At 33.4% G+C, this 13,799-nt stretch overlaps 2 protein-coding genes across 2 annotated transcripts; one reads left to right on the forward strand and one right to left on the reverse strand.

The window, feature by feature from the left end:
- Positions 1-4,666: 4,666 nt before the first annotated feature.
- Positions 4,667-6,005, reverse strand: LOC108856616 (E3 ubiquitin-protein ligase ATL6). The gene has a single exon (XM_018630463.2). It carries the CDS (start codon positions 5,928-5,930, stop codon positions 4,776-4,778), a length of 1,155 nt encoding a protein of 384 aa, XP_018485965.1. The 5' UTR covers positions 5,931-6,005; the 3' UTR covers positions 4,667-4,775.
- Positions 6,006-7,723: 1,718 nt separating this feature from the next.
- Positions 7,724-10,553, forward strand: LOC108860206 (receptor-like cytosolic serine/threonine-protein kinase RBK2). Its single transcript, XM_018634108.2, has 8 exons — positions 7,724-8,023; positions 8,102-8,214; positions 8,300-8,692; positions 8,868-9,119; positions 9,340-9,577; positions 9,659-9,794; positions 9,905-10,054; positions 10,145-10,553. Exons 1-8 carry the CDS (start codon positions 7,971-7,973, stop codon positions 10,313-10,315), a joined length of 1,506 nt encoding a protein of 501 aa, XP_018489610.1. The 5' UTR covers positions 7,724-7,970; the 3' UTR covers positions 10,316-10,553.
- The last annotated feature ends 3,246 nt before the right edge of the window (positions 10,554-13,799 follow it).

Here is a 13,799-nt window from a genome sequence, read left to right on the forward strand (position 1 = left end):
TTATGGCTCAAATTTTAACTGCGGATTTACGTATGTTTTTTTTGTACTACGTGTATATATAATTATGTATCACGTGTTAGGTTTGAAATGACGAACGGGAAGAGACTTATGAGAATGTAGACGAAGTTTGTTAGTAGTCGAAATCTCAAAACACATTATATAAAGCAAATGTGTCAACACCTTTGACCTCGTTTTGGAAATTATCTCTCTGAAGTAAGTATCGAAATGATACTTATCAATTTTACGTTCGTATAAAGAAATGAAACTATCGATTTGCAGACATGAAACACATGTATTCAACATTATATCGTCTCTTAGCGAAATTAAAAATAAAAAATTTCGCCTCAATTTTAAAAGTTTCTTTTCTTACAGTTAAAATAAAATCATGATATATTGTTAACTTTTTTGTTAATTAATTGATTACTCCACATTCCACAAGACAATATATATATCTCTGAAATTCGACATCACATAAGAAACACCGGTCATTTATAATGACGACAAAGACTAAAGATATTTATATTTTGAAGAATCTGAACGTCTAATAGATTATGAAATTAAAATGCGAAAATACCAAAAAGTAGACAATAGGATTAATATCTTGGGAGGTTTTTTGTCGAAGGTGATGGATCCACACGTTTCTAACACATGCATAAAACTGAATGATAAGTGTATGCCTTTTTATTTTAATTCTTAATACACCACTAACTCACATTATTAGTTGATAATAGATTAACAACTAACATATATGGTAAGATAAAAGAATCCGTGAGAGAGGCACTCAGTAAGCGAAGATGTATTGTAAGGATGTCCACACATGGAGTGTTTGAACTTTATATCCAAAATTGGGTCACAAACTTGTAAGCACATAAGTTTTAGGACATCTCTATGGTATCTATCGATGTGTCTATATTATATTATTAAAGAAAGGCTTGTAGTTTTTGGTTGGGGACAAATGCGATCAACTTTTGAATTTATATCCATGTACATATATGTGCAATATACATATGTACCCTTGGTTGCAAGGCCAAATGACAATCATCGAATGACCCGTTCTTGTTGATGATAATGTTGTGATTTTTGTGGTTCTTGTTGTTTTCATATCTTATATTGACTCAGTATTTTTTTGTCAAAGATTGGTTCGGTATTTTACCGAGTACATTCATAAGAAAGTAGCTGCATGAAAATCCTTTAGCAAAAAAAAAAAAGAAAAAAAGAAAGTAGCTGCAATGCAGATGATTCATTCAAAAAAATGTAGATGATTCATTAACAATTTTACAGGAGAAAATTTATCGGACAATTCATATTCTATTTTTTTGACTAAATTCATATTCTATATTATCAACCCAAAAGAGTTTTTTTTTTTTTTTGATAATCCAGGATTCCCGTTTAACGAGTCATTCTCTGAGCCCGGTCAGGCAGCAGTCCACTTCACCCGGGAAGGTATTAATCTGGACCGAAGCCCAGTACCACTAATGGTGACATGGAAGAGACAGTTCGCCTCCGACTGGCGTCGAACCCGGGAACATGACAATTGGTCCCCATAGCTCTAACCAGTAGAGGTATCTCATCCCGTCAACCCAAAAAGTTAAAGCCATAAAATTGGTTGGCAACGAGCAAAAGCATGAAAGTTAGGTGCTGGAAATAGTTGTTATATAGCTCTGACTATGTTTTCGTAAATTTACTTGTCTCGATCAAAACCAGATTTTTCTAAAATAAATATGATTTTGATTGGTAATATGTGAAATGACAGAATTCTCTCTCTCTCTATATATATATATATGTATTACTTTTTTGTAAACTGCACGTATGCTTAAATTAGATTTTTATTGGTATGAAGATTATTCTAAAACAGTTAGTTATAGCTGATCATGTGTGGTTTACATGATTTTTTTGTGTTTCTGGTTTCAATCTGTTTTTTTTTTTCTTTCGAGTAATATTATATAAAAGGGCCAAGCCCATCCGAATTACATCAAAGTCCAGATTCTACTGGGCCAAACCAAACATGAAAAAATTACAATCTGGACTCAAAGCCCATTCCACAGTCCAAAGATGTGAAATCCTAATCTTCGCGGTTCACTGACACACACGCCGCCGCACCAACCTGAACTCGAAACCGGCGCCACCTTCGTCGCTTGGAAGATCCTCTACCGGAGAACATCGATCAATCTCATCTGGATCTCAAGCCGACATGTTCATCACACCAATCACACCAACCACCATCTATGAGGATATCTGAATAAAATCGTCTACAATCGATCTATCACCATGACAGGAGAAGAATCAAAAGGCGGAGAGGCAGAGAAGCACAAACCCATAGAGAAAGGAAGAAAACCTAAGAGAAACTAAAATTAAAAACCTAAAAGAATCAAAAGGTGGAGAGGCAGTCTGTTTTCCTTGTGAATTTGCACATGTATTTCAGCTCATGTGAATATGATTAATTTAAAACTCTTAAAATCACCCCAGCAAAATATTTTACTTATTAAATCAAACTCTATCAGTGCAAAGTATTTTAATTTTATTTTCATTTCAGTGTTACCAATGGAGCCTATAAACAAAAACAAACTCTGTAGAAACACACAAATCAAAGCCTCGTGTTTCATCGAGCTTTAACTAAAATTCCCCAAAAGCAAACTGCAATATTTTACTAGGTCAAACCCATAAGGGAAAAAGAGAGTCAATCCCAAGGATCAAGAAAAGAGAAGTGAGATGAAAATGCTTTCTTGGGTTTGCTATTAAGACATGAAGCAGACTGAAAACATCTGATAGAAAAGAGAAGTGAGATGAAAATGCTTTATTGGGTTTGCTATTAAGACATGAAGCAGACTGAAAACATCTGATTTTGTCCGAAAAAGAAGGAATTCAGATTCCAACCTACATTGATTTTGTCCACACACACACTCATGTTTTTACTGTTTATTTAACAATCAATAACTTATACACATGAGCTCCATGGTTTTAATATTACCCATATCTGTTCTAGTCTATCATAGGCTTTCACTTTTGTCCCCCTCATTCTCTAACAACCTCAGTAACTTGATTTACTTTATTCACAATAATACAAATCATAAGATGTTTGTTAGGAGCTGGTTTGTAAATTATTTCGATGCAATACTGAAGCGAAGAGACCAGCAATCTATTTAGCTGATCAGAGCAATCTTACTAACGTGTATTTTTAATTTGTTAGAAAATTTCAACTTTTACTTTTTTTCAGGTTATATTATTTGCCTGTTTACCCAATGTGTCTCATGACCGGTTTACTTACACTTCAAATATTCTCTGCACTTTTCTTTTACCAGTATTTTTGCAACTTTACTTTTAAAATTTTTATGTATAGCCTAAAAGAACAGGAAATAAATGGACAATAATTCGAAGAGTGGTGCACAAAGTTCTAGTGTTTGTCCAATCCTTGACAAGACATTGACTAAAGCATTCCGAACATGTCAACAAAACTGCAATTCTTAAAAAAAATGCAAAAAGCTGCTAAACGGTCGAATTGCATTTAACTTGCACTCTATACATAGCAAACTGAACTAAACCAAACAAACTTAATCCGTGTCTATAAACTAAAATGTCAATTATCGTGTATATAAATTATAGAACTACATAAAACTAATAAAGTTTTGATTGTTTATTTATCCGTTTCTCTAAATGAATATCTACACTTCACTATATTAATATTTAAAATATTTTAGTTATGTATTTAATTTGGTGAACATTTCTCTGCTAAGAAACAATATTCTTTTTTCTATTTTTGCTCTCTTATTTTTCAAAGATTTAGTGAATTTTTAGTGAATTTCTGAGAAATTATCCGATGATGATCATTCTTATTTCAATTCAGGTAAATGCGTCAGTGCCACATCACAAAAAAAAGTGTTAGTGCCACATCTAGCCAGGAGCTTGTACTTGTTCTTTTCTTTCCAAACTTAGCTTTTCGTTATACAAAGCATCAGTATGGCCCAACCCAAGAAAAGTTGAACATAATTAGTAACAATAACAAGGGTCGGGATGATTTGCGGCTTTTTTGGTTGTTCTTCCTACCACTCTAAACTCCCAGTGGAAGAACATATGCTTATTGGGTCTTAACTTTGCAAACCCAAAGCCCAGTAGATGGTGATTCTTATTTTGGGATCTTCCGGATTTGCTGGCACCCAGATATTTGCGTGTTTAAGTATGATCCAATAAGACGATGATGATTAAGATGAAAGAAAGATGCATATGTTGCTCATAGGTTACATGTGAAATATAGTTGTGCGAATTGGTTACAAATATTATATTATGTCCTTCTAGATTAAAATTGACAAATGATACTTAACTCCTCCCTGATTTGATCGGTGACGAGAGGCGGTCAATAATGTACATACATATCAAAAACTCGGTGGAATTATTTGTAAATAGTGTATCATTTTTCCTGGAAATGATCATTATCCTCAAATAATATTTTCTGCACAAAACAGACAAACTATATTCTATACGCTTATTTATTCTATCTTTACATATTGCCGATATTCTCTGTCGTCGAATAAAACCTTGTTATATTTCAAGAACTCAGAAATCTACCTGCACCATACCGCACCTCATTTTATTTTAGAGAACAGCACTATTTTCTGGATTTGACTTTGATTTATATGTACGTTACAGAATTTAAGAATACAAAAATTAACAATAAAAATTAAGAAAATGTATTGCGTGTTTTATCAACAATCCCATACAAAACAAAAAAAATAAAAATAAAAAAGATGATAAAAAGTAGCTACGGCTAAAAGAAAAGTCAGCTAAACTGGTAACCTCACCGAACCGCTGGTCGATCCCCCTGTACCGGTCGATTTAACCGAAGTTCCTTCGCCGTCCTTATTGACTCCTCCTCTTGGCACATGCACCGAAGTGTTCCTCCACAGAAAAGACCCGTTTCTAAGAAAAGCCCACCGGTCTGACCGTACCGAATCACCGGTTAAATTCGTTACCGCATTGCCTCTAACGCTACCGGTACCACCTAGCCTAATCGAACCATCATCTCGACTCCTCCAGAGAAACGACGGCGTTTTACGGAACAACCAACGATCAGACCGAGCCCTTGACCGATCAATCGGTTTGCCTCTTCTTGAACTCCCTCCCCTAGTAAGACTATCCGACCGGTTTAGTTTCCAATTCTCCATCATCCTCTTCCTCACATCTTCCGGTAACCGAAGAGTAAACCGCTCGGTACATTCTCCCGGTTGAACCACCGAATGTCCCGTCGTATGCGATCTGGAGAACCTGACTCGTTTCACATCCACCGGCACTCCTGGTAATCTCCTGGAATCGACTTCACTCGTAACCGGTTGTTCCGGTACAGGAGCAGCAACCACCAGTTCGGGATTCACCACCACCTCCTGCAACTCAAGATCCGGTTCGACAGCTACTTGCTCGGCGAGATTCGCTCTGCAAACAGGACAAGTCACGTGAGCCTCAAGCCATGCCCCGATGCAGTGAGGGTGAAACACGTGATCGCATTTAGGCAGCAAACGCAGCGTTTCGTCGTCTTCGAACTCGTTCAGACAAATCGCACACTCCAGCTCACCTTTCCCGAACTTCTGCGTCTTCACCTCCGAGTAGACAAACGTGGGAAACGTCTCCACCACGGAAACGTCTAGCCCACGCGCCGCCGCGGTGACGGTTCTTCCGCCACTAGCCGGCGAAACGCCGGCGGCGTCGGGTGCGCCGGAGCAGTGGCGGAAGTAGATGGAGAAGAAGCCCATGAAGAGGAGAGCGGCGATGAGGATCACGACGATCACTGCCATGGCTGGACTTAAGTTACCGTAGTTATACCTCTCATCTGTCGGATCAGGCTGGCCTTGACCCGCCACAAGCTCCGTCGCTGATAATATAAGCAAGAAAACGATCGGCAACACGCCGGGAAACGCCGGCGTCTGGTGATCAGATCTTCTCATGATTTTGTTGTGTTGTTTCTTTTGCCTCTCGGAGAAGAAAGTTTATTATTATAAGTTATAACGTCAAAAAAGGAGAGCCGGGAAGAGATGGTGAGAGTGACGTAAGCAATGGAGTCAGCGTTGAGTTCCACGTGGCAATATAAGCTGCGTTCAATTAATAAACGTGACATCTTTTTCTGTATTTGTAACGCATATTCAAATATTTCGCTTCGTTTTTAAATGAGTTTTTCATTGTTGGTTTGTTTTATAATTTCTATGAAATTTGTCTGGTGTAATTATTTTCGTATCAAACATCCCTATCGGTACCGGTGCGAAGAGTTAACTATGTTTCAAATTTTCCAAAACATCACATAACGAGAAGAGTTAGCTAACTATGTTTGCGTAGTATTTCGGACAGCTTTTGTGTGTTGTGTTTTATTGTTCAACAACTTATTGGAGATTTCTTTATATCGTTTTCATATCACTGGATGTCACAGATAACTTTTTTTTTTTGTTAAAAGTTTCAGCTGTTATCCATAATCTCTTTTATATATGCCCATAATAAAGATTCGTTCTCATAATTTTTTTGGATGTTTCCTTATAAAGTGATATTTTTTTTTTAAAAGCATCTTCTAATTTTTTTAAAGGCTACTTGGCCGCTTAAGTAAAAGATACGCAAATAGACGATAAAACTCCAGAAGAATCGGGTTCCACGACTACTAGAACACACATGGAAATTTATAGACCATTAGTTTTTGTGTGTCAAGCAAGTGATGCTTTTACAAAATACACTTTTCATTTGGTCCTGATGAAGCCTTTATAAATCGTAAACAACGAACACAATTGACTTTGACAAATGTTTGGACCCCTCTGATTGTAATTTGAATAAACAAGGAAGATAACTGCTAGTGGTAGCGGAAAATCGCAGTCAAATTTCCACCGCGATTCTACACATATTAATATAAACTTCTTCAAAATCCAATATAAATTCTATTATAAATGGCACGATAGCTATAATAAGTTAATAACAGCCAAAGCTGTAATGATAGTTCCAAATTTGGTAACTGGGATGGAGTTCACTACATTCAAGCTGCAAATCAATTTGTTGCACAACACATTCTCTTAGGTAGATATAGAACTAAGCATATATATAGTTGTACGTTAACTGATTATTTAGGAAGGCTTTTTGTTGTTGTTTAAGTTCTTTTAACTTTCCTCCATAAAGATAAATGCTCTTACTCAATGAGAGGATCTTCTTCAAATTTCTTGTAATGTTTCTTGTGTCACAAGCAGATGTGTATGTATATACAGACCACACACAAGTGCGTACAACAGTTTCCACAAACCAAAAGCTACAAAACTTCATCAGTAAGTGGTACAAAATTTTCAAAATCGAATGTATTTCTGAATTCTTTAGTTAAATGTCAGATTGCTTCAAAGCAACACACGCTCTTCAGATAATACTAAAACATAAAGTACACTGTAGACAAAAAACAATTAGTTTTGTGCAAAGCAATAATAGTAATACAGGTTTTAATGCAGGCTTTCTGCACCATATACTGAAGCACACGGAAATTATTCTAATTAGGCATTCACAAGAAAGTTGACAAAAAGAAAACTATAAAACAGAGTAATCTATTTATTTCTTGAAAAAGCAGATTAGCTTAATTATCAGGCTCAAAATACTACAACTATGTAAACTAAAAATTAACGATAAAAATACTTAAATAGATTTAATCAAGTTTGATTTTAAAACAATCTATAAATCCCTTGAAACACTCAGAACTTTTATCCTAAAAAGAGAAAACAAAAAAACATTGCTATATATAGGATTTAGTCGTATTAGAGTCTAATTAATAGCTTAACAAGAAAACTACTAGATATATTCACTGGTCAATAAAGAAGCAATTAAATTAGTAATCAAATCTAAAACACAAAGCTAAAACCTTTTCTTTCGGGTGTCTCGAGACAAACACCAAGTTCAAAACTTCCTTTATTTATTTTCTATGATTCTCTCTGTCTTTCAATTTTTGAGGTTTCTGATAAAATCTTAAAAGTTTCATGGTTGTAGACAAAATCAACATAGCTTCTCCCTTATGTTGTGTTCTTCCAATGTAATTACTCAAATCATTTATATGTTTCTCATATTTGGTTAAGTCTTGTCTGAACCTTCTTTCCTGCTACTCTTGCAGGTACGACTCAAAACATTCAAGTTATGCTACTGAAGAAGATTCAAACGATCTTAACCATGCTACAAAACACAAAAGAGCCAATGCTATGCTCATGAATTCTGCTTCAGCTCACGGTAACCCTAATATATATCATTGCTTGTACATCAAGAAACCTAGTTTATCCAAACGTTTCATGATTGTCTTGTCTCTCTCTCTCAGATCTGAGATGTCTACAGGTAGAAAAAGAGAAGCAAGATCCTGAATCACCTAGAGGAACTATAGAAGCATGCTTAAACCGATGCTCCATCTCTTCCTCAGAAGATCCTCCTCAGAATAAAGAAGCTATTGAAAACGCAGACGCAGACGTGGGTTGCAAGAATCATAGAGCATCTTCGAATTGGGGGAAGTTCTTCAAACTTTGGAAACGCAGGTCCGTGAAACGTTTATCTTCTTTCCCCCCGTTAAGCTGCGCCCCAGTGATCTCCAAACGCAATAAAAACGCAGATCCAAACGTCGATGATCTGAACCTTCATGATATCTATGACTTCCAATCATCTCTACACAGCTTCTCAATCAATGACCTCGAAATAGCAACTGACTATTTCAACCCCGGTAACGAGTATTAACTTGTCTTCATAACATACTACTGATAAACTGTGTTTTAATCGGGTGTTAACATATTTTAAAAGTTTTTTATCGAGTCAAGTCCTCTTTAATTTAGTACTTTAGGCATTGTTTGGTTGCTGTTGTGACTGAGATTATAGAACGGTTACTACACGTTTTGCAGAAAACATAATTGGGAGAGGCGGTTACGCAGAGGTTTACCAAGGAATACTACCAGAGGGAAAGCTAATCGCTGTGAAACGTCTCACCAAAGGCACACCAGACGAGCAAACAGCTGAGTTTCTGTCTGAACTGGGGATTATAGCTCATGTTGATCACCCAAACACAGCCAAGTTCATCGGTTGTTGCACAGAGAGTGGAATGTATCTTGTTTTCAGACTATCTCCTCTTGGAAGCCTAGGCACTCTCCTCCATGGTATATACGTCCACCCTTAAACTTAACTGATTAAACGGTATCCAGGACCGGACCTGAGATTTACGAGGTTAAATTTAGTAATTGAAAAAAAAACAATTTGAAAGCCATACTACCTGTATAATAATAAATTCTTAAAATTCCGGGTTAAGTGGAATGTTTCATCCAGTAACCGGCTCTGGCCGTAGTAACGGGTCAAAATCTTTTTGTTTAATATTGGCAGGACCTTCAAAAGATAAGCTTACTTGGAGCAGACGTTACAAGGTGGCATTAGGAACAGCAGATGGACTAATGTATCTTCATGAAGGTTGTCAAAGAAGAATCATCCACCGAGACATTAAAGCCGACAACATTCTCCTCACCGAGGATTTTCAGCCGCAGATTTGCGATTTCGGCTTAGCCAAATGGCTACCAAAGCAGTTGACGCACCACAACGTTTCCAAATTTGAAGGAACATTCGGGTAACGTTTGTTTATTATTTGCTTAACAATGTTCAACTGTTTAAGAATGTTTTCTAAACGTACATTAACGTTTTTGATTAGGTATTTTGCTCCTGAATATTTCATGCATGGCATAGTTGATGAGAAGACAGATGTTTTCTCCTTTGGAGTTCTTCTCTTGGAGCTCATAACCGGCCATGCAGCTCTTGACGAGTCTCAGCAGAGCCTTGTCTTATGGGTAAGTATACATACCGGTTTGACATTTGACTCTTAACCGAACCGGTTTACGATCAATTGGACATTCCTTTTACCATTTTGGTAAATGTATCATTTTCTATATGGCCACAGGCCAGGCCTTTACTAGAGAAGAAAGAGATAAAGCAATTAGTGGATCCATCGCTTGGAGGTGAGTATGATCGGGATGAACTTAACCGATTAACTTCCACGGCTTCCTTATGCATCGAGCAGTCTTCTCTTCTACGACCCCGTATGAGCCAGGTACAATGATATAAGTTATCCCCTGCGTTATTAGTTTACAATTTTGATTCTTGTTCGAACGGTTATAGTATTTTTTGAAATGTATGTCAGGTTGTGGAATTATTATCAGGTCAACAAGGTTTCGTTGTGACACCAAGAGAAGAGAAGAGAAAGATGATGCAACGAACGTATTCTGAAGAGTTATTAGATAGTATAGAATATAACTCGACTAGGCACTTGAGAGATCTTGATCACATTCGAGAGGTTGCTTTAGCTTCTTGAAGTTGAACAATGCCATTGTATAAAACTATGTATGTGCACCTATTGAGTCTCTTTAGCCATGTGTGGACTTGTTGATTAGGCCTGTAATTGAAAGTAAGCAAAGGTTGAGACTTTCGAGTTTCAGAAGCTGCCTTTGACTTTGACATTAAGGTGGACTCCAATTATTTCGTTTTTTCTTGTTTCCATCTTTATCATTGTACAAAGACTCACAGGTCCAAACAAAAACCCTTTTAATGTCTTCTTGGCTTTTTGAAACACTCTAAAGATCTAGTGATCATGTTAAATCAATGAAAATATTCAATTTAGTAGTGCAAGTGCAATCCTTATCTTGTATATATATCCGAGTACAATTAAAAAGAGGAACCAAGAAAAAAAACATGATTAAAAAGTCCACCTGCTAGTACTGATATAAAAAAGTTTAGTTATTTATCTTAGATTCTAATAAAATCTTTATAGTACTGTTAATGTGTTATTAAAAATTGTTTCTGCTATTCTTAATTTGGAATATACTATTAGTTTTCTTGTATTTATATGATGTAATGCAATGGTTTCAAACCAATATTAATAAAATAAAACTAGATTTCGATCCGCACAACCGTGCAGATATTGATTTGGATTGATGATAAGGTAAAGAAAATCAAATGTTCAGAATTAAAATAATAAGATTACATTTAATAAGGACTCAAATAATAATAAAAACCAAATATTAGTTTGTTACCCAATCCAGTTTTGTAGGAGTATGGTTATATTATGAATGATATATTGTTAAGTTAGTTGATAACTGATTTCTAGTGAGGGTCTATTTTTAAAAAAAAAATCACACATGAATTGAAGTTGTGATTTTTGTTTTTATATATAAGATGTTAAAAAATAGCAGAATGAAATAATACTAACTATACATTACCAAAATCACAAAAATACATTCTTGAAGTATACACAATACATTGGTAAACATAACTAAATAACTAGATTCTGATCCGCGCTTAGAAAGTGCGGATTTATTTTCAAAATTAAATAAATTCTTTCAAATGAATTTTATATAAGATAATGTATAGGTTTGAATACATTTACCGAGGTGAACCGAACCGTACAAAATGAAAAAAAACAAAATTAAACTAAATTTCACAAATAACTGAGCGTATCCTATATCTTTAGAACCGAAAAAACAGAAACTAAACTGAAAACCAAATGAGTATTTGAATTTTTAAAATATAAATTATAACCTTCAAATAATAATTCTATTTAATTTCTAAATAACTAAATATCCTAAAATACTATTTATAAACCATATTACACAAAAATGAATTTTCCTAATATTTTTTCAAATATTAAAAATTATTCGAATTATCCTATATTTTTATCCAAACAATCTAAATTACTCGATATTTAAAACGCTAGATATTTTACATTTGTAAAAATTCAATAAAAACCTATCATATGCATTGTTAGAATTTGTAAAATAAATAAACCATAGACCCATTTGACTTTGTTTATAATAAGATTAATCATTTAATTCATGTATAAAAATATAAGATCAAATCTTAATAATTGATTGCATGTAATTAATTAAATCAATGTTACATAGTTGAATAGTTGACATTAAGGCTATGTTAAACAAGTTAGAGTCATATGTCCTATATTCATGGGAATTTATTGTTAGAGTAATTACATAATATATTATGGAAAATAATAAATGAGTCCATTTAAATTATCTAAAGTATTTATATAGTTAGAGAAAATAAAGGTAGGACCCAAATATAATAAATAGTTAATGAATATCCAACAAACTTTTATAAGTAGATTTTTCAACACTGTTTCCTTTTTAATAGTATAGATATATTTATTTAATTTAGTGATATTTTCAGTGGCATTGAATTATAAATATTTTGTAAATTTAAGGGTATTTTCATATGTGTACTTCTGTTTTAATAAAATATATATATACCAATAAAAACTCAGCATTCGTGAAGTCAGACGTAGTCGCAAGAAATATAAATTCGCTATCAAGTATCAAAGTTGACATCTGGGAAATGCGGAGCCGCAGATCTCAGCGGTACGGTATGCCTTTTTAGTTTAGAAAATTTTATTTTTTCTAGATAGACATGTATTCTTAGAACATCTCCAAAAGACTCTCTATTTTAGAGTTTGTAAATACTCTATATTTGAAGTTTCAAGGTGTTCTTCTCCAAAAGCAAAACTTCAAACTTGACTTTAAAACTATTTGTATTTTACTCAATGATCCTTGTATTTATCATAATTAATATAAATCCATTGAACTTTTATAAATAACTAACACATATATAAAAATATTACAGAAATATTAATTAGTAAAATCTTACACTAAAAGATAAAATTATTAATAGAAAAATATAATAAAAATTAAACTACAAACAAAATACCACATTATTTCATAAAATTATTTTCATAATAATTTTATGAAATAATGTGATATATTGTTTGTAGTTTAATATGTAATTATGCATTTTTATTTATAATTTTGTTTTAAAACTAGAATTAAACACCAAGAATATTACATAAGAAACTTAATAATTTTGTTTAAAAGGTACATGAAAACATAATTATTATACAATGCGGTATTTGTTTGTGTTTTAATATTTGATTATGTATAACAATTATTTCTTCATGTACCCTTTTAAAAAAGTTTTTTATTAAGTTTCTTTTGTAATATTTTTGTTGTCTAATTACAGTTTTAAAATAATATACATTTTATTTTTAAAAAATATTTAATTTTATGTGTAAAACTTGAATTTATAAAAACAAATCTGTAACAATTATGAGATATAAAAACTTTAAGGATTAAAATAATAGACAAAAATAATAATTAAGAATCATAAATGTGAAATGTAATTAAATACAAGGATCAAATTGTAAATAAAAAGATGAAACTTCAAATTTGAAACTTTGAGTAGTGAAACTTCATATTTGAAGTTTCACTCCACAAAACTCTAAATTTGAAGTTTTGAAGTTTCTTTTTGGAAAGCAAAAAACTTCTATATTTGAAGTTATAAATTTTCTTTTAGAGATGCTCTTATAGAAAAAGTGAAATCAGATTTTGAGGCTGCTATAAATATAGATCTAAAAAATTGTAAAATTATTGATTCACATAATAATAAGAAATCCTAAACGGATATTTGGCTCAATACGTTTTTTTGTTCTTTTATTTTCTTCAAAATTAATTCGCATCTGTTGATAACATATCTGTTTTTGGTTTAAACTCTCAATTATTTTGTTTTTAGGTCATTATTACTCCAACAAGACCTCATACTAAATAGAACTGGACCAGATAGATATTAAATTTTATTACGTCTAAGGATATGGATTACCTATTTATTTATTCTAACGTATTCGGTTATACATCATATAGTAACTGTTTAGTAAATTCGTCGCAGTTAATATGCTTTACCCAGACTACTACATATAACATTAGAGAGGATGCATAGGGATTATATAATTTATAAGGAAA

This window comes from Raphanus sativus, chromosome 5 (assembly GCF_000801105.2).
Source record: "Raphanus sativus cultivar WK10039 chromosome 5, ASM80110v3, whole genome shotgun sequence".
NCBI lineage: Eukaryota > Viridiplantae > Streptophyta > Magnoliopsida > Brassicales > Brassicaceae > Raphanus > Raphanus sativus.